The following is a 25701-nucleotide window of genomic DNA, read 5'->3' on the forward strand; positions in this document are numbered from 1 at the left end:
ACACACACGCACAACAGCAGATCTTACCAGATCCAGGCTTTGAAGTTTAAACCCGTAGACAGCCCCTCTCTTGCTGCTGTTCATGTAGTTCCCCAAGGCCAGGATAATCTGCACAGGGAGAGAGGAGCTGAGCACTGCGATGGCTGGGACAAAACATTACTCACCGGAGGGCCTGTGGCAGATCACAGCACTACATCCCAGACAATGGCCCCTGGTTGACGCGATTTACCTCAAACCTTTTAATCCGCTTCAGCCTTAACACCTTTTCGGAAGCCAGTGCTACTCGGGCGTCCCATCTCACCCCTCAGGACAGGGGGACCCAAGAGGTACATAAACTCTTTAATGAAAGAGGGTACCTCAAAACACAGTGTCCCCGCCCATGATCCAATATTTATGTATAAAATATGGAACGCCGAACACGGGGACCTGGATAAGCCCAGCGCCACCATTGCCCATCAGGATTCGCGGCTGTGTGGCACCCCCGGGGGCAGAAGGGGGACAGCCCGGGCTGGCACCTTACCTCCAGCATCCTCTTCAGCTTGGGCGATGACTTCATGGACGCAGACGCAGCGATGATGGCATTCAGTTGCTGGGGAAAAGGAGGTCAAGAGGTCAGAGGTCGACAGAGGCCAGCTCCATTAACCAGGAAGGCTACACAACGTGCCTTCAACTTCGAAAGCTCCACATCTCAAGAACACTCAAGAACTTTCTCTCTCTCACACAGGGTGTCAGCGTGGCCGCGCTGGACAGGCAGAGGGCAGGGAGGCCGAGTTACCGGGGTCAGCATGGACAGGTTGTCCTGGAAGTTGCCCACGAAGGTGATGATGCTCATCCTCTGGGTGAGCCTCTCGATCTTGCTGAAGAGCAGCATGAAGCGGTCCTCCTCGGCCAGCTGGTCCAGCGGCCGCCGCTCGCGCTCGTACTGCCGCAGCACCTTCACCTCCGCCTCCGTGGGCAGGCAGCGCATCAGGCACTCCACGAAGTCCACCGGCAGGGCCTTCAGGTCGAACCTGCGCGGCGAGGAGCGCAGCGGGCACTCGTCAGGCCCCGGGGGGAACTGAACACCAGACACACCCCCCCCCCCAGCACCACCACCACCACCACCCCTCTCCCACCAGCCCAGGCTGCTGCAGGCTGGGAAAGAGCAGGACGGGCTCCTGGCGTCAGGCAGCTGAGCTACAGTATGTGAACAGGTTAAAGGGAACTCAATTTCTTCAGTCTAGAACAGAGATCTGTACCTTGTGCTGCAGTTGTAGGTCACCATTAAATCTAGAACAGATTAAATTAATGACATTTAATTTAAATTAGCTCAATACTAAAATCTAAGTGCTCTTCAGCCTTCAAGGTCCATAGTCCTCTTATATGAACAGAGTACTTGCTTAATTTATCAGGAGCCAACAGGTGTTTCTTCCACTACATCTTTAAAAACAGGTGACCTACGGTATAAGACTGACTGGGCTGCGTTTCCCACTTGTTCACGAGACCCCAAGAAGCGTTTCAAGACAAACATCAGGACTGCCAGGCTCTGGCAACACCAAGTGCTGATCTCAGAATGACAATCCAGTTACAGCTGTCTGATGTACACGCAGGCAATCATACGCAGGAACTACAAGAGTTTCTAAAACACACTTAAACTTAACGCTCCATATTAAAATGCCTACTGAAAATCGCCAGTTTCCCAGTGAGCATGTCACACATTTAGCAAAAGCAATTCAGCTGTCACTCTTAAGCGGTCAGCAAGCGGTTATGACGAGCACTGGTCACAGTTTGGAAAAGAGATGATTTGGAGCTGAAAGAAAAGCCGGGACTCTGCCTTACAACATTTTACCTGCATTTTAAGGATATGTTTTCAAAAACATTTTTGAAGCATGAATGGTTGGCAAAGTATTTTGCTCAAAGTATGGTGAAAGAAGTAAAGTTTGTCAATTGTTTGGAAGGGGCTGTTTTGTTGCAGGGAGGGCTGGATTTTATTATTGATTGTTTGGAAGGGTCTGGGTTGTTGCGGGGAGGGCTGGATGTTATCAGCAATCCTTTGATTGGGGCTGGTTTGTGGCAGGGAGGGCTGGATGTTATGAGCAATCGTTTGGTTGGGGCTTCTTGAGGCAGGGAGGGCTGGATGTTATGAGCAATTGTTTGGTTGGGGTTGGTTTGTGGCAGGGAGGGCTGGATGTTATGAGCAATCGTTTGGTTAGGGCTGGTTTGCGGCAGGGAGGGCTGGATGTTATGAGCAATCGTTTGGTTGGGGCTGGTTTGTGGCAGGGAGGGCTGGATGTTATGATCAATCGTTTGCAAGGGCCTGGACTGGTGCAGGAAGGGCAGGGGATACACACGTTTGGATGGCTCGGCAGATCTCCTCGGTGGTCTTCCCCGCCTTTCGTAGTGTGATGGCCAGGTTCTTGGAGCGGTTGGCATCCAGCAGGGTGACCTTGTTGAGGGCCTTCTGGGACACCTTGTTCTTGGTGCAGGAGAGGTCCACCAGGGGGCCTTGTGCCTTGGTCTTGAACAGCTCCTCAAACTGGTCCAGGTCCAGCTCCTTTCGGGGGACATACACACAAGATGTCCGATGACACACACCGATGGAGAGACAAGGGTGAAGAGACAGGGAGAGGAGGAGGAGCGAGAGGAAGGAGGGACAGACCACGTGGACACAGTCTCTCACCTCGAGCACACGCTCGTCATCGATCTCGTTGAACACGGTGCCGTTGATCTGGTTGGGCTTCAGTGCGGTCCAGTTGAAGACAGGCAGGCGGAACTTGGTCTTGATGGGCTTCTTTATCCTGATGGCTGCAGACCAAACTTCATCAGAGCGTGAACAGCAAGCCCACAGAGACAGCATGGGCGGCCAGCTTTTAACTCTCAGGACACCCTGGTCTTTATTACTTAGGCTTAATGTAGTGAAGTTGGTCTTTTTCCAAAACACCTAAGCCAAGATGTTTAGCAAACAGAAGAACTCCATATTGTCTTGTTTTATAACTGTTTTGACCAAATAGATTGACTGAGCAACCCTAACAGATTAGGCTTGCATGATTCAGACACTAACAGATATTGCACTATGGAAGACACTCCTGTAACTTTCTACTACTTTCTACTTTCTCACATATGCAAAACATCTTGTGCTCAATTTCATGTACCTGCCCTGTGGATGGGCTTCAGCTGGAATGAATAACAACACAAGAACACCTTAGGACCTCAGGAGAGGAAGCAGAAACACCTGCCTGGTCTCACGGCTCCATGCCTCAGAAAGTTCCCTCACCTGATAGGCCGAAACTGAGGATGACGGAAGGCGAGGCTCCTGGGAGAGGCGGGGCCAGCGGGGGAGGGGGCGGGATCATAACACACTCCCCTGAGGAAGGAGAAAAGAACGAGTCAAATGAAGGAACTGACGATGTCATAGATTCTACAGTTAATAGCTGAATTAATGTCAAGCCCCATGCCGTAATATTAACCGCTCAGTTATATGCGCACAACAGCTGTGATGCACTTCCAGCTGTGTTTGCCGACAAGGAGAGATTATTGTATGAGAAAACCTTTCCGGAAAAGCAGAACCCCTGTTGCATTCTCTGCAAGGTTAACACACGTACGCTTACTACGCTGTCTTTCTGAACTGCATCTCCACGAGGCTCTCCACTTAGCAATACTTCCTTACACTTATACAGAACTTTATACAGGACGCTCCACTTTACAGGTAATGGGGACTCCCCTCCACCACCAGTACGCTCACCCCACGTCAGCTCTCAGTGGGGAGGAAGACAGTGATGAAGCCAGTTCAGAGATGGGGATGATTAAAAGGCCATGTTTGTTAAAGGGCCAGGGGCTGAAGTTGACCAGGACACTTGGGTAATGCCCTAGGATTTATCATAACCAGGAAGAGTCAGGACAGAAGTTTAACGTGTTCCCGCTTCAGTGTCTATCTGAATCACTGCAGGGCTGGAGGGCAGGGCAAAGGGTACCTGGTGCAGGTGGCAGAGGTGGGGGTGGCGGGGGCGGGGGTGGAGGTGGGGGTTCAGGGGCTGCGGGACGGCTGCCGTCCCCGGGTCCCAGACCCCCCAGACCCCCCGGACCCCCCGGAGCCCCCGGAGCCCCCGGCCCCTCCGACTGCACCCCCAGGGGTTCGATGGCGATGTCCCCGTCGGGCTGCTTGCGCACGCGGATGCTGCCCTGCTGTTCCAGCTCCTGCAGCCGCTTCTCGATGTTGAAGTGCCGCTGGAAGGCCTCGTCCTTCTCCTTGATCATGCGCCGCAGCGTGTGCACCTGGGAGCTGGTCGACTCGTAGGTCTCCTGCGCAGCCACAAGGGGGAGACGTTGAGCACGGCAGAGCCACACACTCCGCCAGCAAGCCCGCGGATCCTGGACCCGTTCCAACGTGTTCCAATGAACTGACTGCTGTAACCACTGGGAACAGTGTTAAAGACGAGGGCCTCTGCGGGCACGCACACGACACATTAAAGGATGAAAAGCCTGCCCTCGTCACTTCAGTTTCCACCCCATCTTGGCTCTGCTTGCTCACTAAGCTCTCTTAAGGCTTAGAGACCTCAGCCAGATCTTTCACATTACAGATCTCCCTGCTCAGCAGGCCGTCAGTGCAGCCTGGAGTCGCAAAAGAACACGCAGCTTGTTTGCAGGATAAAAGATTGAGGAAAATAACACTAGCCGCATCTCGAGATGCAGTGCAGACTGGAATGACTTGCTCTTAGCCGGAAACTGCCAGCACCCCTCCTCTCCCTTCCTGTTGAGCCCGGGCAGGGGCAGGGGCAGGGGCAGGAGACAGCAGGTGGCCCTACCTTGACAGCCTCCAGCTCCTTGTCCTTGTGCAGCAGCTGCTTCTCCAGCTCGGCCACCCTGGTCATGTTCTCATTCTCCACGTCCAGCAGCTTCTCGTTCAGCTGTAACAGAGGCCGGGAGAGGGCAGGGATCACTGCGCTGCCACGAGCGCAGTCTGATCAATATGAAATGAGAGCTACCAGGCCCTGTGACACAGCACCAGGGCGCCACAGACATCCCTCTCTCCTCCCTGCAGGAACGGCAGGGAACGGCAGCTTCTGGGAAAGCATTTAGTTACCTCCTGCCTCCTCTCACCTCGGAATTCTCTGGAAATTCCCCAGCCCTGAGCTCACAGTCTAAAAAGAATCATTTCCAAGCATTTGGGGTGCTGAATAATGAAACTAAAGGTTGCGAAGGCTATAAAACAAAGCACAGAGAACAGAGCACATCATGCTCGCAGAGGGAGAATCGCGCAGATTGTTTTCGATGGGGGCGTCACGCAGGGCTGGAATGACAGACGATTCTGGACACGAAGCGCAAGGGCACAGACACACAATGTCATATACACAACGACTTATAGACGTTTACAGCAACAGACACAGTGACACACAGTACGACATATAGACACACACAGCGACATATAGACACACAGTGACGCACAGCGACATAATAATAATAAACTATTTTATATAGCGCCTTTAAAGGTGGCTTCTCAAGGAGCTTTACAGGATGACAACAACAATCAATAAAAAGAATACACAAGATAAAACACAATAACAATATATAGAAGAGACCGTGGATGGTGGTCCTAAGAAGAGCAGAGGGGTAAAGAATGGAACCAGTTCAGTAAAGGCTTTTCTAAAGAAGAGGGTTTTGAGTCTGGATTTGAAGGAGTTTAGAGAAGGTGACTCTCTGATATCTTTGGGGAGAGAGTTCCAGAACTTGGGGGCATAACAGGAGAAGGCCCTGTCACCCATACAATGTAGACGGGCTTGGGGGACAGTAAGGAGAGCAGAATTAGAAGAGAGAAGGTTGCGAGGTGGGGAGTAGGGCGATAATAGTTCAGACAGGTACTGAGGTGCCAAGCCATGTAGAGCCTTATAGGTGAGCAAGAGGATTTTAAAGTCTACACAGAATTTGACCGGAAGCCAGTGCAAGGACTCCAGGATAGGAGTAATGTGAACACTTGCACTAGACCTGGTCAGGATTCTGGCTGCCGAAATTTGGACATACTGCAGTTTGTTCAGAGTAGATTTAGATACCCCAGCGAGTAGAGCATTACAGTAGTCAATTCAAGAGAACACAAATGTGTTGATCAGCTTTTCAGCCACAGTTAATGATAGAATAGGGCATAGTCTAGTGATATTTCTAAGGTGAAAAAAAGATGTTTTGACAGTATGCTGCACATGTGGGTGGAATGTTAAGCCAGAATCGAATATAACCCCAAGGTTTTTTAATTTTGATTGAAGCACAAGTACAGAACCATCTACAGATAGGGTTACAGGACTGTAATGGCAGCAGTTTTGAGACCGTACAACGCCAGTGCTCATGGATTCATGTACAATGTTGAGGACAATGGGACAGAGAGAAGAGAAACAGGTCTGAAATAAAGTGGTGGGAATCAAATCTAAAATAGATGTGGTGGGTTTGGGTGGTCTATAAACTGTGGCAATAATAGTAGATTGGGGGATAGAAACATTTAAAACAAGGCACTCAAAAGAAGAGGGAGGAGGTATAGTAATAGGACTTAGACTGTAAAAAAGGTTGTAAATGACAATGATGCCCCCGCCTCTGCCTGACAGACCGGAAGGTCAAACAAACCATACCCAGGAGGGACTGATTGGTTAAACAGGAGTCCACCGGTTTGTTTGTGCCAGGTTTCGGTTAAGCACAGAAGTTCCAGTTTTTTTTCTTTGACATAGACACACACAGCAACATATAGATTCACACAGTGACATAGACACACACAGTGACATAGACACACACAGTGACACACTGACATATAGACTTACACAGTGACATAGACACACACAGTGACGCACACTGACAGACACACACAGCAACATTTAGACTCACACAGTGACACACACAGTGACATATAGACTCACACAGTGACACACACTGACAGACACACACAGTGACATATAGACTCATAGAGTGACATACAGACACACACAGTGACACACACAGCGACATATAGACACACACAGTGACAGACACACAGAGCGACACACAGTGACATATAGACACACAGTAGAGACAGACGCACAGAGCGACACACAGTGACATAGACACACACAGCGACATACAGACACACAGTAGAGACAGCGCCAAGCCCCAGTCATGAGCTCGCACCCCAACAGCTGCAGGCGTGCTCGCGCTGGGGATGTCAAGAAGAGGGAATAACAGTGACACAGTGCGTCAGTGAAGGGGCTGCTCTTACATGAGACAGGTGCTCCTCCAGCTCCTCCACCTTCTCCAGCGCCACATTCTTGGTCTCCGCATCTTCCAGGAGGCCTCCCACATCAAACACGTTGTCCAGGTAGGCCTGGATCTGCACGGACAGCTTGTCGCTCTCCGTGTGCCTCGATTTCTGGAAGGAAGAGTCCACACGGTCACCCCCTCGAGCACTACATCGCCAGCACCGCGCCAGCTGGCCTGCTCCATTCCGTCTTTCCATATCTGGAATTTGTCAGTAGCTCTGGGACTGGGCTCTCCAGCCGCGCCCCCTGTGCTGCTCGGGGGAGAGGTGACCCACGTGGACAGGAAAGGCAGGAGAGAGCGGGGGCCAGCAGGGGGCGCTGCTCTCACAGAGCCCAACCCAGCACGTCTCGTCAATCCCACAAGCCCTTCTTCAAAGAGTTACATGGCATGGCACGCTGGGAGAGGGGACTCACCTCCAGGAAGTCGTCCAGGCCCAGCTTGGTGAACTCGTACTGCAGGTGGACCCTGAAGTTCATGTCCTCCACCGAGTGGACCACAATGTTGATGAACTGCATGCAGGCCACCTGCACAGAAGAGACGGTCACGGAGCCGCTGACACAGCCCACCCCACGGCCCCCCGAACACCAGGAGTCTCCCCTCGACAGAAGCTCTTCCATCAAGGAACCTCAACAGCCCCTCAAGCGCACAGTGGGGATCCTCCGGACTTATCCCGGGAAACCTGCATGTCCATTCAGGATCCTCACATTTCAAAGTGCTGTAGCCGTTACTGCACAAATCATGCAATTCACGGATGATTTAAAGTTTGAAATAGCCAACTGTGGGTGTGTTTTTAGGACATGATCATTTATTGTCCATCCAAAAGGGTGGATATTTGTCTTTGGCATCATCATACAACACTGTAGAAAAACAACCCTCAGCATAAAACAAATACACACTAAAACAAACAGGAGTCACAGACACGCAACAGCACACATACAGCACACACGTCTCTCCCTGCCCATATAAAACCACCTGTGTGCCAGGGATTGATGAACTGGCTCTGCACCCAATCAGATGTTCCGAGATGCTCATTTCAATTTATGTGGCTGATGTTTTCATCCCAAGTGACTCTTCCTCAGAGAAGCATTTGACTGGAGCAGAGGGACTGATGTTCCCTGCCCGAGCGTGCTACAGCTTTGCCCACCCAGGATTTGAGCACGTGACCCCTCAGGGACCCACACCACCGTGAGATGGTTTTCTTCCGATCGCGCCTCTGGACATGATTTTGAACACTGGCACCGGCTGTCGCCCTGGAACAAGGTCCCTAAGTTGCACAGGTGTTGTCGGCAGAACATGTTTGCGGCGGCAGCGATACGGAACTGGCGGTATTCTCCTCGGAGGCAGACAGAAGACTTCGGGACCAGGGCTGGGGTTCTGCGGAAACGCTGACGTCACGCATTCGGGCAGGACCTGGGCAGTGCTGCCAGGGCCATGAGCTCACCATGAAGTCGATGTTGCCTTCCTCACTGCGGAAATACTCCATCAGCTTCTCGAAGCGATGCTTCTCCTTACACACCTGACCGCGAACAGGGAAGAAACGTTGACTGTTTAATGAGTGGCAAGAACAGCACGACTTAAATTCTTTTAAAATGTAGGTACAATAACCATCCGTTTCTGAACATTTGACTTTTTTCCATCCCGCTTCAAATACTTGAATGCATTCTCTGCCTTATCCCGCACTGCGGTCTACTGTATCAGCTAATCTGTTGTGGCAGGAAATGAGGTGAGGACCGATTTTAGCGATACACAGGCTTCGGTTCACCAGTGGGCTTTAGAGCGCTGTGCAGTCCTAATCTGCTTCAAACACATTATTCCTCCCCGGGTCAGAGAACAAGATAACATTTAAGTGATGTTTTTATTATTAAAAGGAGGTTCTAAAAGAAGAAAAAAAATGCCAGTGTCATGCTTTATAAAAAACACAACACTCCTTGCAAAAATGATGTAGGTCTTTCATCCTCTTCCAGGTGTCCAATTTGTTTTTTGGTTTCTGATTTTTTTGATAGTAATCTGCCCTAGTACTCCAGCTAGTGCTCATTTGTGGAGAAAATTGTTCCCCAATTATGGGAATTCTTGGGAAAGAAACAAAAAACCAAGATTAGAGAGTTTGCCTCCAGCTGCGGTCCCACACGCAGCAAAGTGAGGAGGGGGAATCAACACCAGACTCAGGGTAGGTCCAGAGGTGAGAGACATGTAGGAAGCCCACCTCTTTTATTTTCACTTTTTAATAATTCTGTAACACAGAAGCAGCAAGGCTAGACAACACCGCCTTCTCTTCTTGGGAGCCTTTATAAAAAGCTGATCAGATAAATTGGAATACAAATGACCTGACCTTTATTGAGCTGGTGTGCTCTAAAACTCTGCGTTTTAAATCTCTGCGCTGAGCAGACTTGCTTCAACCATGCGACCGACTGGCCAGACTAGAACGCTGCTCTCCAGGCGCACTCTTAACTTCCACGGTTCTCTAAATTGGCCAGTTCCTGTACTTTGCCAGATCAGCGGGCCTCACTACTGACGCTACATGAAGCGTTTGCTCCGAGCCTCCGGGGAAAGAAAAAAGAGGCTCATTTACTGAAGCCCCAGAGGGAACACGGAGTTCCTTATCGTGAAATCCAGAGCCATTTCCTCGCATCTGGCATTCCTGAAAAGGCACTCGGTCCCAAGACGAATGGCTGTTGCTCCCACCACCATCACACAGAGTTCCCTCCCACTGTGCAGCAGCCAAACCATCCAGCAACTCTCAACCAGCAGGTTGTGGCTGGAAGAGGTGTTAATGGAACCAGTAGGGGGCGCTCACTGCGGTCTGTGTGGGTCCTAATGCCCCATTATAGTGATGGATGAGACGTAAAACCGAGGTCGTGACTCTCTGTGGTCATTAAAAAGCCCAGGGCGTTTTTTGAAAAGAGTAGGGGTGTTACCCTAGCATCCTGGCCAGATTTCCCATTGGCCCTTACCAGTCATGGCCTCCTCATAATCATATTAAGGATATTCTAAACCTCCGAGCTCAAACAGCAGCAGCTCCCAGGGAAGAGACTGCCGGTCTCGTGCAAGGCGGAGTCCGGGACAAAGGTGCTCGGGGCCGGGCGACATGGTTACCTCTTTGAAGTTGTCGAACGCCGACAGGATGATCTCGTGGCCTCCCCTCACCAGGCAGACAGCAGCAAGGAGCTCCAAGACCAGCGCCTTCGTTCTGGAGAAAACGACAGGCCATTAGAACCGGCTTCCACAGTGCCGTCTCCGAGGGTCTGAGCCCACGGCCTTGTGGGAATGAGTCCACCGCTCTCTGCTGCCCCCTGGGACTTGGCGGCAGTACGACACAGAGCTGAGAGGGCTCCTACCGATACTCTACGATGCACTTTGCTTAGGAACAGCGCTCATCTCTGTGCGCATCCCTGCAGAATAATCCCTACTGAAGCCTGATCAGGCAGGAGCCCTGGACTGAAAGTCCACAGTTCTCTAAATTACCAGCTGCAAAGTGACAAGCTGTCTCCCAAAGCAGAGGGCCAAGACCAGAGGGCAGAGTGTGTGGGACTGGAAACAGGGGGCACCTCTTCACTCAGGGGCAGACCAAGCTCAGTGCATGCGTCTGCAGATTAATCAATCAATTTATTTTTTATATAGCGCCTTTCATAACAAGTTACCCCAAGGTGCTTAACAATGCAAGTAAGCATACATTTTGGGAACAGAACAGAAGACCAGAAGGAGAGGAACCAAAACCTCCTTAGTAAGGAGAAAAAGAACCTTTAGGGGTCCAAGGTCAACTGGCTGCCCAACCCCTTAGGGCATGCTAACATTACACCATTAAAAAAAAGGAAATAAATGACTGAGGGTATTAGTCCATCCATCCATCATGTCTTCTGTATGTCAGTACTCCATGCAGATCTCTGTAGACCAGCAAAACACTCCTAAATGACAGCTATATCCACAATGTCCCTCAGATGCAGCTCTAAAATGGGAAACTGTGGGCAGTCTTCAACTTGGAGAATTCAGAGGCCTTTTATTTTCCCAGTGGCGTCTGTTAGCACAAATCACACAGCAGAATCCACTCTGCCCTTACCTGGAGTTCTTGTTGTTCAAGCTGAGGGCAATCTCATTGACAGCGTGTGGGTGTGACATGACCAGGTTAAACCCGTACTGGAGAGAGAGGGGGACAGGACAGTAAGACACACGGCCTCAAGGCAATCTGAGCTACCGAGTTCAGCCACATGGTGAGCTTTTCCTACACACTGGTCACCTGGCACGAGAGCTACAACTGATCCAAGAAACACTGGCCACACTAATGCCTAATGTCTTTTGCTGTGGATAACTTCCACCTCTCACTGCACAAGCTGCGAATTGGCACTAACTGTGCCACATTATGAAATGTTTTAAGATTAGTTGCAACATACTGTCTTAATTAGGTCAGTATTCTTTAGATCTGTTTCACTTGAGCTGCCTGCTTAACACGTTAACAAGCCAGCAGCCGTATCAGCCTGCAACTCGCAGATGGCAGCCCACTGAAGCTCAGCAGCTGTGAGCCTGGCCAGTACCTGGATGGGAGACTCCTGGTAGAAGCCAAGGCTGCTGCTGGAAGAGGTGTTAGTGGGGCCAGCAGGGGGCTCTCCCCCAGCGGTCTGTGTGGGTCCTAATGCCCCAGTATAGTAACGGGGACACTATACTGTAAAAAGGCACCGTCTTTCGGGATGAGATGTAAAACTGAGGTCCTGACTCTCTCTGTGTTTCTCAAAACAGCAGGCATCAGTTACCCAGGCATCCTGGCCAAATTTCCCATTGGCCCTTACCAATCATGGCCTCCTAATAATCCCCATCTATGAGCTGGCTTCATCACTCTGTTCTCCTCCCCACTGAGAGCTGGTGTGTGGGGAGGTACTGGAGCACTCTGGCTGCTGTCACATTATCCAGACATTGGTGGTGGTGGAGGGGAGTCCCCATTATTTGTAAAGCGCTTCAAGTGGAGTTTCCAGAAAAGAGCTTTATAAGTGTATTATTATTATTATTTTGTTGAGGGGTTCAGGGCCTTACTTTCAAATGGCACTAATGATTCCTGCATGCAAGTACAGAAGCAGCCACTAGAGGGGGCTTGTGCCTAATCCAAATGAGCAGAAACACAAGCAGGCAAGCAGGGCATTTCTCTCACCACTGCGTTAACATACAAAGCTTGTGTCCGTCATCAGACCAGCCCCAGCAAGACCACAAAGCTTGTAAAGCCAGGAATGGATCACACTGCTATGGACTGTTCATCAATCTCCTGCAGTGGAAGTTCTGAGAGGTCCCGTGTCAGTCCTGTGGACAGTGCAGACAACACGATCCTCTGCTGACCTGATAGTTCATGACCGCTCGCAGGCACATGATGCAGACGTGTACGTCATCCTTCTGGCTGACCAGCCGGGAATTCTTGATGGTCTTGCTGTTGGACAGTGTGTTATAGCTGCAAGGAGACCAGACAGTGCATATTACACACAAGAGAGTGGGTATTACACACTAATAAGGCAGTATGGACAGGGTCTTTCATGCTCACTGTTTGCTTTTTACCAATCTACATACCTTGGCAGTATGGTTGGAAACACTGGTCAATACGTACTCGACTCTAACACTGTCTATTAACAGCAATGGGGTTTCTGCACTGTAACTCAAGCGGCATCAATATTGTCTTCTTTCTATTTGATCAAATGCAAAAACAGCAAAGAGGTTCCCTCATTGTTAAACCCGTAGACCTAGAGTGCTACAGGTTTTCTAACTGCAGTGAGTTCCTCACATTTTAAAGGCTTGACAAAAAAGAGCCAACAGATGGAGTCATGAGTTCTATTTTGAAACTCAAGTTCAAGCACGAGATGAAAAACAGCAACATCCTACGCCTGACTCTGCTCTCTCATGCTGATTGGTCTGACTTGACACCTACTCCAGAGCCCTGTGTGCATCTGCCCAACTGGGTCAGACACATCTCCAGTTGTAGTGAATAAGAGGCTACAAGGAAGTCTACCACGCTGCTGCTCTCCAAGGTCAGCAATGAGTTCAACTCAAACATTGAAAGACTGGAAGTTTAAATTACTGCTGGGACTGGGACAAGCTGGCGAGTCACCTGATGAGCTAGGTCTAAAACATGCAGAGTGACTTCATTTGCATGTGAATCAGAAGGCTCTTGCCTCATTGTCACAGAAAAGAGCTTCCTGTAGACACAAAGTGGGTCCCAGGCTACTGGACTGAGGCCCATTTACCAGCTTTCTCAGCTGCTTTCATTAAGATCAAAACCTAATGACCTGCAGGTGGCTCGCAACAGCATATTACACAGCCAGGGACTGCAGCCACCATTCAGCAAACAGGAAAATAACCCCAGCGGCGCTTAAGAGCAGGGTTTCTGGCTCAATACCACCGCGAAGGTACCAGCTCCTCGAATGACATTCGCCTGCCTTGCAAACGGCTGCTGACAATCTTAGGGCTGCAGATCGGAGGGAACAGGACGGGCTGGATGAACGATACTGGACATCAGAGCCTGAAAGGAGGCCAGATCAGCCCCTGGCTCTCCACCAAACAGCGCCCACCATCAGCAATGCTTTCAGAAGCCCGGGAGAAAAAGCAGCGCGCGGAAGCAGACCCCGCCAGGCAGTGCAGCGGCCCAGACGTGACCCGACAGGAAACAGGCGATGCTGATGCTCAGCGCTACCCTGTCAGAGAGCTGAAAGCTCAGCGAGAGCCAAGCGAGCACAAGAGCCAGGCAGGCTGCTGCAGCCCGGCTCCGCGCTCAGCAGCCGTTTCTCTGAAACAGACACCGCTTCCTGCCCGCAGCCCCAGCGCGTCCCCGGCAGCAGCAGACAGACGTGACTGGGGGGGGCGGATGTGGTTTGATGGGGACAGGCTCCTCGCACGAGTGCACCAAGCTGCTGCCGCGGGGAGCACGTGAACACCTGGGCGCCCCGAGACTCCGTCGGCCGACGGAGCCGGGGTCCCCTGCTTGGCTGCTGGGAATCCGGCCTGCTCCCCCTGTTCGTTCGGGGGCCACGGCTCCTGCACAGATCGAAGCGGGAGCCCCCGACAGCAGGCTGTCCGCGGGGAGGGAGGGGGGAGCGACTCGGAGGTGCTCGGGACGCATCGGAAGCGCGCCGCATTCATTCCTGAACCTCTCGGCGCCTCGCCAGTTCACCTCCACTGCAAGCTCTCTCCAAACCCGCGGGCTGGGCGCCGCTCGCTCTGCGGGGCTGGGTGATGGTGGGGGTGTTCACACTAAAAGCGCGACATGCCTTCCATTCAGTCAGACAGCAGGGGTGGCCCTCCTGCGACAGCGGGATTCTTCAAGTGGCTCAGATCCAATCCGATCACCCCATTGACGAAGCGACCAAACGAGCAGGATGGGCCCAACGACGTCCTCTTGCCACTAGGACCCCACCCCCCCCTGTCCGAGACGTGTCACCTCGGGCCATCCCACACCCGCGGCCAGGGCCAGGGCGCCTGCTGCACTCTGTCCACAGGGGGGCGCTGGTGCGGTGCGACTCTCTCCCGGCCAGCGACTCGGGCCAGGCGCCCAAGAGGTTCTCGAGAGCCTCCTTGTGGCTCTCGTCATGTGCTTGGCGCTGCTCTGTCAAAGCCTGAGGCTTTAAGAGGCTCTCCCTGCTCGCGCTGCACAGCGACCCCTGCCAAGAGCTGACGGGACCTCCGCTACCCGCACATCATCATTGCTGAAACGCTCCGCTGAGCCACATAGCAAGCAAAGACTTCATAAAGTCATCTGGAAGCCACATCCGAAGCTGAATTCGATAGCATGTAAATTCATTTTTCGTAACGAATTTTGAAACATGACCCCCCCCCCCCTCCCCCGTCTCTCTTTTGACTAAATGCCAATGCTCAGCCTGAGTCAGCTTAATCAAGTCTAATGATCACAACACAGCAACAAGAGAAAGGGAGGAGAACTTACCTACCCCGCCAGAAACACAGCGCACATTCCAGTGCAGTCAAGCACAGGCCAGAGCATCTCTCGGATTAGAGTCACGCGTTAGCGGAGCGCAGGAGGCGGCTGCTCCCGAGCCAGGGGTCCCACACCTGCACAGCAGCTGCCCCGGCCCTGACCCGCGGGGCGCGGGGACCTGCGCAGCTGCTTCTGCTACCCCGGAACGGTCAGGGCGCACGGGGGGGGGTACCCCGGATTCTGCAGAGCCTTGGCCCCAGGGGCGGGGAGAGTGGAACGTCAGAGTAAGGAGGTGAGGGGGCCGTGATGTTACTGGGGCAGAGGAGGATATTTGACTTGTTCCAATTTTAATGCCAATACCAGGGTGCAAGAGCAATGAGCAATGGGAATGCACAATGCTGAAGTCTTAAGCACCGCAAAAACAGCATCACACTTGCTATATGACTGCCAACTAAAATAGGCTTTTAATGCAGAACCGTGCATCTCTTTAAAACCGGACTGGAACACTGGCACCATTGCACCAGCAGAGGGATGAGCCCAGTGAGCCCTTCCTTGTAAAGATGTGGCCCTGCCACAGCAATTCTCTGCCCATGGGGCCCTACTGGAGAGTTGGCACAGCCTGGAGGAGAGCTGCCACCCCTGCCGGCCACATCATGTCTCACCGTGTCCCTCCGCCACCTCCTGCACCACCAGGGGCAGTTTCGCTCATGCAAGGCCTGTGCCCTCAGCAGAATCCGGTAACCCACCGAGGTCCTGTTCGCCCGGTCCCGAGTGTGGGACACCTGCCCACGCAGGCATCGCCCTCGACCTGCACCAAGCCGAGAGCTCCCCCCCGCCCCCCTGCCCTGGCCGGGCGCAGCACTCCCGCGCTCGAGCAGCAGGCGCTGGGAGGTTACATACCGGAGCACAGACTGGCGGGCAGAGCGAGCCAGACTGCTGCTGCTGAAAGCCTGGGCAGAGCTCTGGTGCAGATCCTCGATAGACCTGCTCCAGGACTTGGCCTTGTCTAACACCCCGTCCTCCCCATTCTCCAGATTCTCAAAATCAAACCTGCATCACAGACAGACAGACAGACACGACAGACAGACAGACAGACGGGGTTAGCTCCACAGCACAGCACAGGGAGGGCTGGGATAAGGGTACAGCATGGCATATTACAGTACAGCACAAGCCACTGAAGCAGGGGGACTGCCAGGCAGGCAGCGAGGCATTCAAGCACATCCACGCGGTCCTGTGACTGACAGGTCCTGTAACAAATGGGCGAAAGTCAGCTGCACAAAGACATCAGATCGTACCAAGTTACCATTCCACATCACAATGACTAATGGTCATCACGCCTCTGGGAACATGTGGGTTACACACAGCAGACATGAGCACAGGACTTCACATGATCCCACTGCTGCAGCTGAGTCACAGCTCCGGTCTGGCTGGAACGAGGACAGGGCTTCTCCAGCCTGTCCTGCAGGGGGTGGTGCACCCCTGCATTGGCCGACCTGAAACACCGCAGGACTGTCTGGGCTGCACAGGCATCTGATCTCAAAAGGCCTGGACTGTCCTGTACTTCGGAGAGCAGAAAGCCTGGCTCATTCATCTGCTCATGTGCGGGTGTCCGGGTAAACCTTCTTCCAGCACCATTACTTTACTGTAAACCTTCTTCCAGAACCATTACTTTACTGTTCTGTGCAACAGGCTGAGCTCGACCAGTGTATTAACAGAATGCCTTGCGCTTTACTGATCTGAAATTGTGCCAAAAAAACAGTCCCATCAGCCCTTTCCTTCAGACCCTTGCCGATCCTCGGCTCCGCTTGGGACAGTATGAGCAGAGAGGTCCCAGGGGCAGGTGTGGGTGACTCTCCTCTGCTCCTCAACAAGGGGGTGTGCAGAAGGCCTGCGAGCACTGCACACGGTGTGCGACAGGTGACCGGCAGCCATACTCACATGACGGCACACTGGGCGAAGGACAGGTACTCCACCAGCACGTCCAGGCCCTTGTTCTCATCGTTGAGGAACTCCCGCACCCACCTGTGAGACACACATGGGCGCCGGGCTTGGTCAGTCTCAGACACGGACATGGAGCATGTGTGACGCTCCCACTGTGGCCTCCTCTAGCCCTGAGGCCACTCTGGCGGCTAACATCCCACCACCACCTGGCAGAAGCCCCGCCGACCCCTCTGGCACCTGCCGCTGGCGGGCTCCCTGCACTGCCCTCAGAACGGTCCTGCTTGGACACGCAGCGCCGGGAGAAAGCTTCAGACAGCGCCGAGTTTAGAAACGCACGCGGGGGAGAGATGATAAGTCCACGCTAAGTAAACTCCCAGTGAAGCAGATTCCCACAACACAGCATGAGTAGCCTGTTCCAGACACCCACACCTCTTTGTGTACAGCAGAACCTCCAACCCTTGTCCCAAATGCAACTGCAGTTCTACTTCCTGAGCAGCTGCTTGGGTTCAGTGTGTTGGATTCACCAGAAGTAGGAAGCCATGGGCCTGGGCTGCTAATTTCTTTCACCAATTTAATATGTTAATTTTATTTTAAAAACTACATATCTGTCAGTTTTCTTCTTAAAAGGAGCGTGATACCGAAAGAGCGTGGACACCGGTCCACGATTTACACTTTGAGAAGACCCCTCGGGTGTCTCACTGGCTCTGGTCGCCAGGCCCTTCCCACTCCACTGGCAAGGCGCTATATCGGTCCTTAGAGTCGCCCAGCAGCTTCCCCAGCACTGTCAGTGACCCCCAAGAAACGTTCCGCACAGCCCTGGCAGCTGGGTGGTGAGAACACATTACAGTAAACCATTACTTTACTGTTCTGAGCTCCAACGCTTAAAAGCAAATGCTTTAATTCCCATCACGAGCTTGGAAAGAATGTGGGAGGCACTTAGTTAAAGAAGAAGAAGGCCAGTTTCTCTTTAGTTTCTGGTAATTCCAGAAATGTTCGGGGTGGATATATAGATCATGTATATGCCTCTCTGGGGCTCCATATTTATTGTCTTTCTAGCCCTGGGGCCCCTGAGGACCAGATTTCAAAGCTAATTTCCCGAGATGCTCTCCTCGTGATGTGGGCAGCATCAGGCTGCTGCAAGGCCAGTCTCCCGCCAGGACTGCAGGATAAACATGGACACCCCTCCGCTCCGCAGACAATGTCGCATTTCCCTGAGAGCGAGGGGGGAGGGGTCTGCTCAAATCATCCATTTCCTGTCTACCACTACCCCCCCCCCCCCAGCCCCTCTGCTCTCCCCCCTCTTTTCCTGTCTGTCCAGATGCTATTTTGGGTTCTCCTGGCATGCTTAGGAATAACAAACCGCTAGGGTTCAAAGTTCGGACACTGCGTACAAACAGCCAGCGGCTTCATTCCTGCCCAGGAACCTTCCAAAACCTCCACGAGCAGAAGCAGGGAGGAGGAGGAGGAGGAGGAGGAGGAGGCCTGCGAGTGGGATTTCGGTGCGTCCGCCTGGGACCTCATTCCTGCTGCTGTGGTCGGCAGGCCACGTCCCACAAGTCCGAGCGGCCGGGGCGAGGGAGACGGCCGCCGTCCTGTAGGACCTGCGAGGTGCCGACCCTGGGATTCAAGGCCCCCGGGGGCCCAGCTGCCCAGCCTCGGGCCCGAACCGAGGACAGCGGAGCCGTGGCCAGCCGGCTATCGGACAGGGCCCGACCCTGACTGATCGCCCAGCACACAACTTTCACACACAGTCAGGCTGAGAGACTCCGGAGCGGAGCAGAGCATCCTACTCCCGTAAAGGACTGAGGAGTTTGTTCGGCACATCCTTTACATCTTCTAGACGCCGCTGGGAACGAGATGTTTGGGAAAAACAGTGTAGAATTTAAATCCAGTGGTTTAAAACGCTCTGCTAAAGCTTCATCTGGAATATTGTGGGAAGTCATAGAAGTATGAATAGATAAGTGTGGAACAAGCCACTCACCCACGTCGTTGAAGCCAATACCCTCCAAGTATTCTTTCAAGAAATACTTGGATGAGATCCTGGAATGAATTAGCTACTAACGACTGGACGGGCTGGATGAACGCCTCTCGTTTGTTCCTACTGAAATCACGCTATGCAGCTTGTGTTCTCTTGCTTGGAATGAGACCTGAACTGACCCCTGCTTTGTCCTGCGCCCTGGTTACAGAAAAGGGGGGGACTCGGGAGAGAAAGCCCAGTCGGGTCGAACCCCGGACAGGCCTGAGGGGGCACACAGCTCAGACACGGCCGGCCTGGCGTTCGCCTGGCCCCAGAAGAAGGGCGCTATCTCTCTCTCGCATGTGTGTGTGTGTGTGGGGTGTTGGGCCAGTAGATGTGGGGTTAGCGAGCCAGAGAAGAGCTCTGAGGCTGCTGACCACTGGCTCCATTGTCTGCTGCTCCTGATGCCCAGCCAGGCCCTCTGCCCGCGCAAGCGGCTGGTGGGCGGCCGCACAATAGCACCGCTCTGGAGAAAGGGCAAAGCCTGGCACCGGGGGCCCATCGCAGGGACCCAGAATGGGCGTTCTCTTTCCCCCCTGGCCAGTCCGAGAGACAGGGGAAGAGGGAGTGAAACGCACAATAGCATTTCCCAGATTCATTTCCCTCCCCCACGTCACGCAGTCGGGCAACAGGCCTGTGCTCTGGCCCCTCGCTGTCCACACCCCTGGGCGTGGCCTTCTGCCTGAGCCAGAAGCTCGGACACACACTCACACACACAGGAAAGCTGGCTTCTCCAGCAGCCGGTGCCAATTTCAGACCCGCCCAGAGACTTTCCTGCTCCTTTCCCAGCTCCGGCTGTGCAAGTCCAGCACAATGGAGTAAGTGTCCGACAAACTATTCCAATCTCGCCGCTGAGCAGCGCGGAGGGCAGAGAAACTCACAAACAACACCCAGCTCACTTTCGTGTTTTGCACATCACGATCTTGTCACAAAGAAGGGTGCAGCTGTCTGGCACAGTTGGTTATCTACACTGTTCATGATAAGTATCTGGTATATTGGTTATCCATCAATTTTCATAAACTTTCAGTCCAATACAGTTCATGCAGTGCAGTGAGCAGGAGACTAACCCAGCAGATGGCAGGTACCCCTCAGGTGGGACGCCAGTCCATCACAGAGTACCCACACACCTGCACACATACAAGGAATGATCTAAACATCTTGACCAACCTGGACATCCTGTGCTTTGTGAGGAAACCAGAGCAGACAGAAAGCTCACACTGCCCATGGGGATAACATGCAAGCTCCAGACAGATGCTAACTGTAATACTACTGTGCCGCTAGTGGTATCATAAGAACGTAAAAACACAAGCAAAAAATATGAGCATAATGACACGAGCAACAGATGCCAAAACTCGCAGTTTAATCATTCACTTGGGAATTGGGAAGGACAGTTTCTTCATCACGGTACCGATGGGCTGGCTGCCGATTGGGCGAGAGGAACAGGAAGTGGCATGCTCACCCGATGTGATTGGTCCTCAGAGAGATCTCCAGCTCCCTCAGCACCTTGGTGGACTCCTGCACTCGTCGGCGGAATTTCTTGAACAGGGAGAAAGAGAGGGAGACACCACTTTTACTTTAACAGTACTTCCGTTGTCTCCAGATTACTTGATTACATGTTATTTATGTTATGTTATTACATGTTACTGTTATTGCTATTGTGTTACTGTCTATTGTCTTATCTTCTGTCCTATTTATATACTGCACCTGAGTGACCAATGAGAAACACTTTTCATTATACTATGCACCTGTGTAAGTTTAATGACAATAAAGTTGAATTGAATTGAGAAAAGGATTCCTAGCTCATGCAGAAAGGCCGGAGCTGACTGGGAGGTGCAGGGACACCCTGGCCAACGAGTCCCACCCTGACCCTGGTGGCGCTCAGCCACTGGGATATCCCTGTCACAGCCGGCCAGTGACACCACCGGGGCTCGAACCCGCGCTCAGGGGAGCGGCTTCACTGGGTGAGCCACTCCCAGGGCCCCAAAACTGCATTTATCAGGAGCCTGCAATCATCAAAACAAGCAACATGTTCAGGAGTCTTGGAAAACAGAGCAGGGAGGGGAGAAAGCTGTTGGGATAGAGAGAGAGGCCAGAATCACACAACAGCTCCCAATCCTACTGGGAGAGGGAGGAGGGAACTCAGTTGAACTGGCAGCCCAGTATGTGATCTCCTGTCACAGCCTGAGGAACAGTGAGCCTGTCTCCCAGTAATGCTCCACATGCTTGCTTGTGGATGTATTATGATGTGCCTTTGTTGTAAATGTCTGTAGATTTTATTTGTATTTTTTTATTTGGTTTCATGTTCATTTTATTTTTATTTGCTGGGCAACACTGATTGTACCCATCGGTCATGCCAATAAAGCACCTTGACTTGAATTGAGAGGAGAGAGAGAGAGAGAGGGGAGGGCGGAGAATGGAGAGCGATCTGATGGAGAGAGAGAAGAAACCTGGCATTAAACCCACTCGGTCATCTGCCACTCCTTTTCCTACCTTCCGCGTCACTCCTGGATCCAAGAACCCCCGGAGCTTCTGGATGTAGGTGTGGGGGGGATTCTTCACCTGGAACCTCTCCTGTAATGCAGGGAGAAACGCAGCGACATGAGGGAACCGGAGCCTCCCTGGAACGGGAGGCCGGCCAGTGCTGCTCCTGGGGACCCCAGGCCTGCTGGACACTGCTCCTGAGCTCGGCAATGCCACTGAGCCCCAGCGCTCTTCACACAGCGTTCACACGGCGCTCAACAGACCTGGGTCAAGGCGGCAGGATGGCTTCCCGCTGTCCTTCCGATTTTGAGCACAGAGCCGAATTACGGCCGCCGAGCACAGCCCTGCCCTACCTGGTCACAGATCAGGTCCCACTTCTTCTCGTTGTCGTACTGCCGCAGGAGCCGAGCTTTATCGGGGGGCAAGTTCATGGAGTTCTGAAACGGCAGAGAGGGGCAGCGGTGAGGAACTGACAGCCGCGGGACCCGCTTAAATCACTGCGGCGCGTTCATGCGCGTCCGCAAGGCATCACACCCGCCTCCCCCTGCCCCTGCCCCTGCCCCAGACCCCCCGCGGGCCGCTCACATGGCGCCCAGGACTGAGGGGCAGTGCGCTCCTGCTCTGCAGTCCCCCATGCAGGATGCTCTTGTGTGTAGATGTCTACCAGGGCCGTGAGGGGCCACAGTCTTCCTGGGAGGGTCAACAGAAAACTTTCACTCCCAGATACGTCCAATGCGGGGGGGGGGAATGGGGGGGCACTTTGGCAGCTGAAAAGGTGGGAGCTGAAAACGTCACAGTTCTGTGCATTTGTTTAGAAGAAATGACACCATTATTAATGCTGAAGCATGAGGAAAAGGGCTCCCTAGGCAGACTCCCTGCATGTATACATGGAAACAGAGAGGCCATCTGTCAGTCAGGTGCCTGCAGACTAAACTGAGCAGACTATGACTTGAGAGGCACCACCCACAGCTCTTCCAGGTGAGAAGTGCACAGCCGGCCTTGCACACAGACCTGCAGGCTGTCCCCTACAGCCGGCCTGTCTACCAGTGCAGATCAGCCACAGGTTTCTAAAGGCGGGAGACTTCCAGCCTCCCATTCTCCACGTTTCACAGCGAGGTGGCTGACGATTCCAGGGATGTCTGCCAAGCCGCTGTGAGTACGCTGGAGCTCCTGACTGGAATCGGTGGGTGGTCCCCGTGACCCCTAACCCACGGATCAGAATCTCTCTCCCTCGCTCCAGCTTGGGCGGCAGCCGATGACCTCACTTCCTGTGCTGGCTGATGGCTTCCTGGCCTGAGCTGCATGAGATCATTCCATCTCTGCGGCTTCAGATTTTTTTTTTTTAGCTCACCAGCTCTTCCGTTTCATAACATCTGCATGTTTTGACGGCTTTGACTGTATCGCTAGTATACACGCGAGGGTATCTAAGGAACTTTTTTTTTCCTCTGATGCAGGGTGAGGTCCAGTTTTCTGACTAGCTTCTCTATTATAAAACAGATTTGGCTTTCTGGATGGGCAGGGGATGCCCTTATTTTTTAACTTCTGGTTTTACCCAAACTTTCCTCTCTCGTTCTGCTACCCAGGGATAGAGAGAGCTTAATGACACAAAATGGTCTAAACTGATTTTAGTGCAAAAATGGCATTTGGTTTTCCTCGTGGCTCTGTGCCCCTAGCGACCGCAGTGGAAACAGGCATCTTGGAGCAGGACAGCCAGCCACCACGCCCAGCGAGGAAAGTGCCAGAAAACATCAGCCGGAATCCCAGAATCCCCGAGGCGAGAGCAGTGGGGAGGAGAGGAAACTCAGCTCAAAGAAGACCTTCCTGGCTGTCGTCTTCAGTGTGATCAGTCGGAGAACTGCGATGGTGGTTTTAGGTGACTGGGACTCGGACAGTGTGTATTATCCAATCCGCACCTGAAGACAGAAGCAGTGCTGGGATGGTGTTTTATCTCTGGGAAGAACTGGGCACCGGGGAGAGGTGGCGTTGACCCAGCAGGGCCAGGCCCGGTGACGGCTTGGCTTCCACTTGGCAAAGAACAGGTTCCCACAGAGCCCAGGAAGAGGAAGCAAAACTGCAGAGCACAGATGATTCACGCTTGGGGGTCATCTGAGAGGGGGGGGGGTCACTGGCTCAGCATGGGTGCAGGTCAGCCACTTCCTCAGGGAGCGGTAGCCGTAACCTCGCGCCGGCGTCGCCGCGTCCAGGGAGGGAGGGAATGAGGGAGATGTGACAGAGGAGAGGGAGTGGATCACAGCCAGGGCCCTGAATGGGGAATTCCAGCAGGAGAGGGTGCAGAGATCAGACTCGCCCCCTGTGGTCATGTAGAAAGTCCCACAGTGCCTCTCAGGGGACACGTCACACTGGAGGCACGATCAAGACCTGACCAGCTCTTCGGGATATCTCCGCAGGGCCACTGCCCACACTCTCACAGCATGGAGTGCTAGAGGAGGTCCCGCCTCTAGCAGCTTTGAGTGACAGCTAATGGACCAATCGCCTGGCCAGCCTGAGGACACGCCCCTGCGCCAAGCACGCGCTCATGTCCCTGTAGCAGGGGCAGGAGGTTTAAACCAATCAGCACACGTACAGAGAAGCAAGTTGATGCAGCGGCTGTAGCAGCTCGCAGGGATGAACAATAATCGAGGGGTGTGGAGATCGAGCGTCCGGGTCCTCACGCGCCCGAGTGTTTCCTTTGGGGGATGGGGAGGGTCAGCTGCTCTGTGACAGGAGCAGGCCAGGAGCTCCAATTGTGGAAGGTTAGAGGTTCCCGGTTCAAACCCCAGCTATGCCTCCGACTCGCTGAGCCTTTCCCTGCGCCCCCTCGTGCTCCGACCTTCGGTGGCGACACTAAACCGAGGCCCAACCAGCGGTGTGCCCGTGGCAGCGCCTATGGACTCTCCTCGCCTGCTCAAGCCCCTTGGGGATGACAACACCTGCGAGCCGGGCTGCGTCGGTGCTGAACAGTGCCATAGCACGTGCATGGCCAGACACAGGATTTCGGCTTTCAGCGCTCTCTGCCCAGGAGAAAAACCAAGCGCATGAAAAGAAACAAAGCAAAACATTTCTTTCAAGCAGGAAAGAGACCCAGATTTCTCTCTGTGAGTTTCGGCCAAATTACAATAGGAACTGTCAAATCAGGTCCCGGCTTTCAAAAACTGCAACGGCTGCCAAGCCAGACCTACAAGAAACAGCCCTGGAAGCGCCGAGCGCTCCAGATGGCCAGAATTAAAAAAGGAATGCGTCCTGTTTACAATGGTTACAAATTGCCTATAAATTCTCCCTTGCTGGGGCTGCAGCGGGACCTCCTTCCTGCATCCGAATCCCAGCTCTGTGACTGGGGGAGACGCTGAAGGCGGCGATCTTGCACCCTGTCCATCTCGCCTTCTCCCTCCTCCTCCTCCTCCTCCTTCTCGCCCGAAGAAGAGCAAACCGGGCACCGCCCACACGGATCACGGCGAGCCCGCTGCCCTGCTGCCTGGCCAGGAGGCCGACCTCTCGCTCGGCACCGAGGCCAGCGGACGGTGGCCGAGCCGCTAAAATGGATCAAAGTCCTTCGTTGACTCTACAGCGCAAGAAGCCGTGGAAAATGTCTGATCGTCATCTCCCATCTCATGTCTGTGTTCAAAACCTCGTGCAAATATTCACAATCCTGAAAGGTTAAGGGTCCAGGCCGCCCGGAAGGCCAATGGCTGAACAGTGACCTGAGGACACACACAGGATATTAAGGGCGTTACTTTACGCAGAGGGTGGTGGGAGCTTAGCAAGAGCCGGGTCGCGGGTCCTGGGAGACTGAGAAAAGGCAGGATGAGATTAGTGGGTCAAGAAGCTCCCAGCAGCCAAATCAACCACAGGGGTGAAGGGCCTGCTTCTCTCTTGTGGCCCTCCGCACAGTCCGAACCACAGGCCAGGTGCAGTGCAGCTGTCTCCCTCACACAACCCCCCCAAAGGGCACATCAGCTGCCCCGGCCTGAATCCAGGTACCCCAGGGCACCAGGGCTGGCGTCAGTGGCTGCCAGCACAGGGATTGTGTGGTGGTGGTGTTGCTGACTGACCACACTCTCTGCCTGGTGGGAGCCCAGCTGCATTTCCTACCAGGAGCTCCGCAGTGTAGGTCAGTGTTGCAGTT

General features: G+C 53.3%; 1 protein-coding gene across 6 annotated transcripts in view; it reads right to left on the bottom strand.

Annotated features, from left to right (window-relative positions):
- fmnl3 (formin-like 3) overlaps positions 1–25701 on the bottom strand; it is a 54210-nt gene that overhangs the window by 11106 nt on the left and 17403 nt on the right. For 5 of the 6 annotated variants that reach the window (XR_015939552.1, XM_088635376.1, XM_088635368.1 and 2 more), the window contains exons 2-20: positions 21932–22015; positions 21588–21668; positions 20557–20633; positions 17078–17161; positions 16040–16189; positions 12562–12670; positions 11300–11376; positions 10339–10432; positions 8687–8761; positions 7659–7769; positions 7205–7354; positions 4782–4883; positions 3951–4278; positions 3254–3343; positions 2660–2784; positions 2331–2533; positions 776–1010; positions 521–589; positions 28–108 (exon numbers count right to left, since the gene is read on the bottom strand). Coding sequence is in view for 5 of the 6 variants with exons in the window: in XM_088635376.1 (XP_088491502.1) it covers positions 28–108; positions 521–589; positions 776–1010; positions 2331–2533; positions 2660–2784; positions 3254–3343; positions 3951–4278; positions 4782–4883; positions 7205–7354; positions 7659–7769; positions 8687–8761; positions 10339–10432; positions 11300–11376; positions 12562–12670; positions 16040–16189; positions 17078–17161; positions 20557–20633; positions 21588–21668; positions 21932–22015 (2325 nt within the window). In the remaining variant the exon portion in view is untranslated. The remainder of the gene's footprint in view (positions 1–27; positions 109–520; positions 590–775; positions 1011–2330; positions 2534–2659; positions 2785–3253; positions 3344–3950; positions 4279–4781; positions 4884–7204; positions 7355–7658; positions 7770–8686; positions 8762–10338; positions 10433–11299; positions 11377–12561; positions 12671–16039; positions 16190–17077; positions 17162–20556; positions 20634–21587; positions 21669–21931; positions 22016–25701) is intronic. The other variant, XM_088635385.1, reaches the window with a different exon arrangement.

Source organism: Lepisosteus platostomus, chromosome 1 (genome assembly GCF_059453375.1).
Source record: "Lepisosteus platostomus isolate fLepPlt1 chromosome 1, fLepPlt1.hap1, whole genome shotgun sequence".
NCBI classification, from domain to species: domain Eukaryota; kingdom Metazoa; phylum Chordata; class Actinopteri; order Semionotiformes; family Lepisosteidae; genus Lepisosteus; species Lepisosteus platostomus.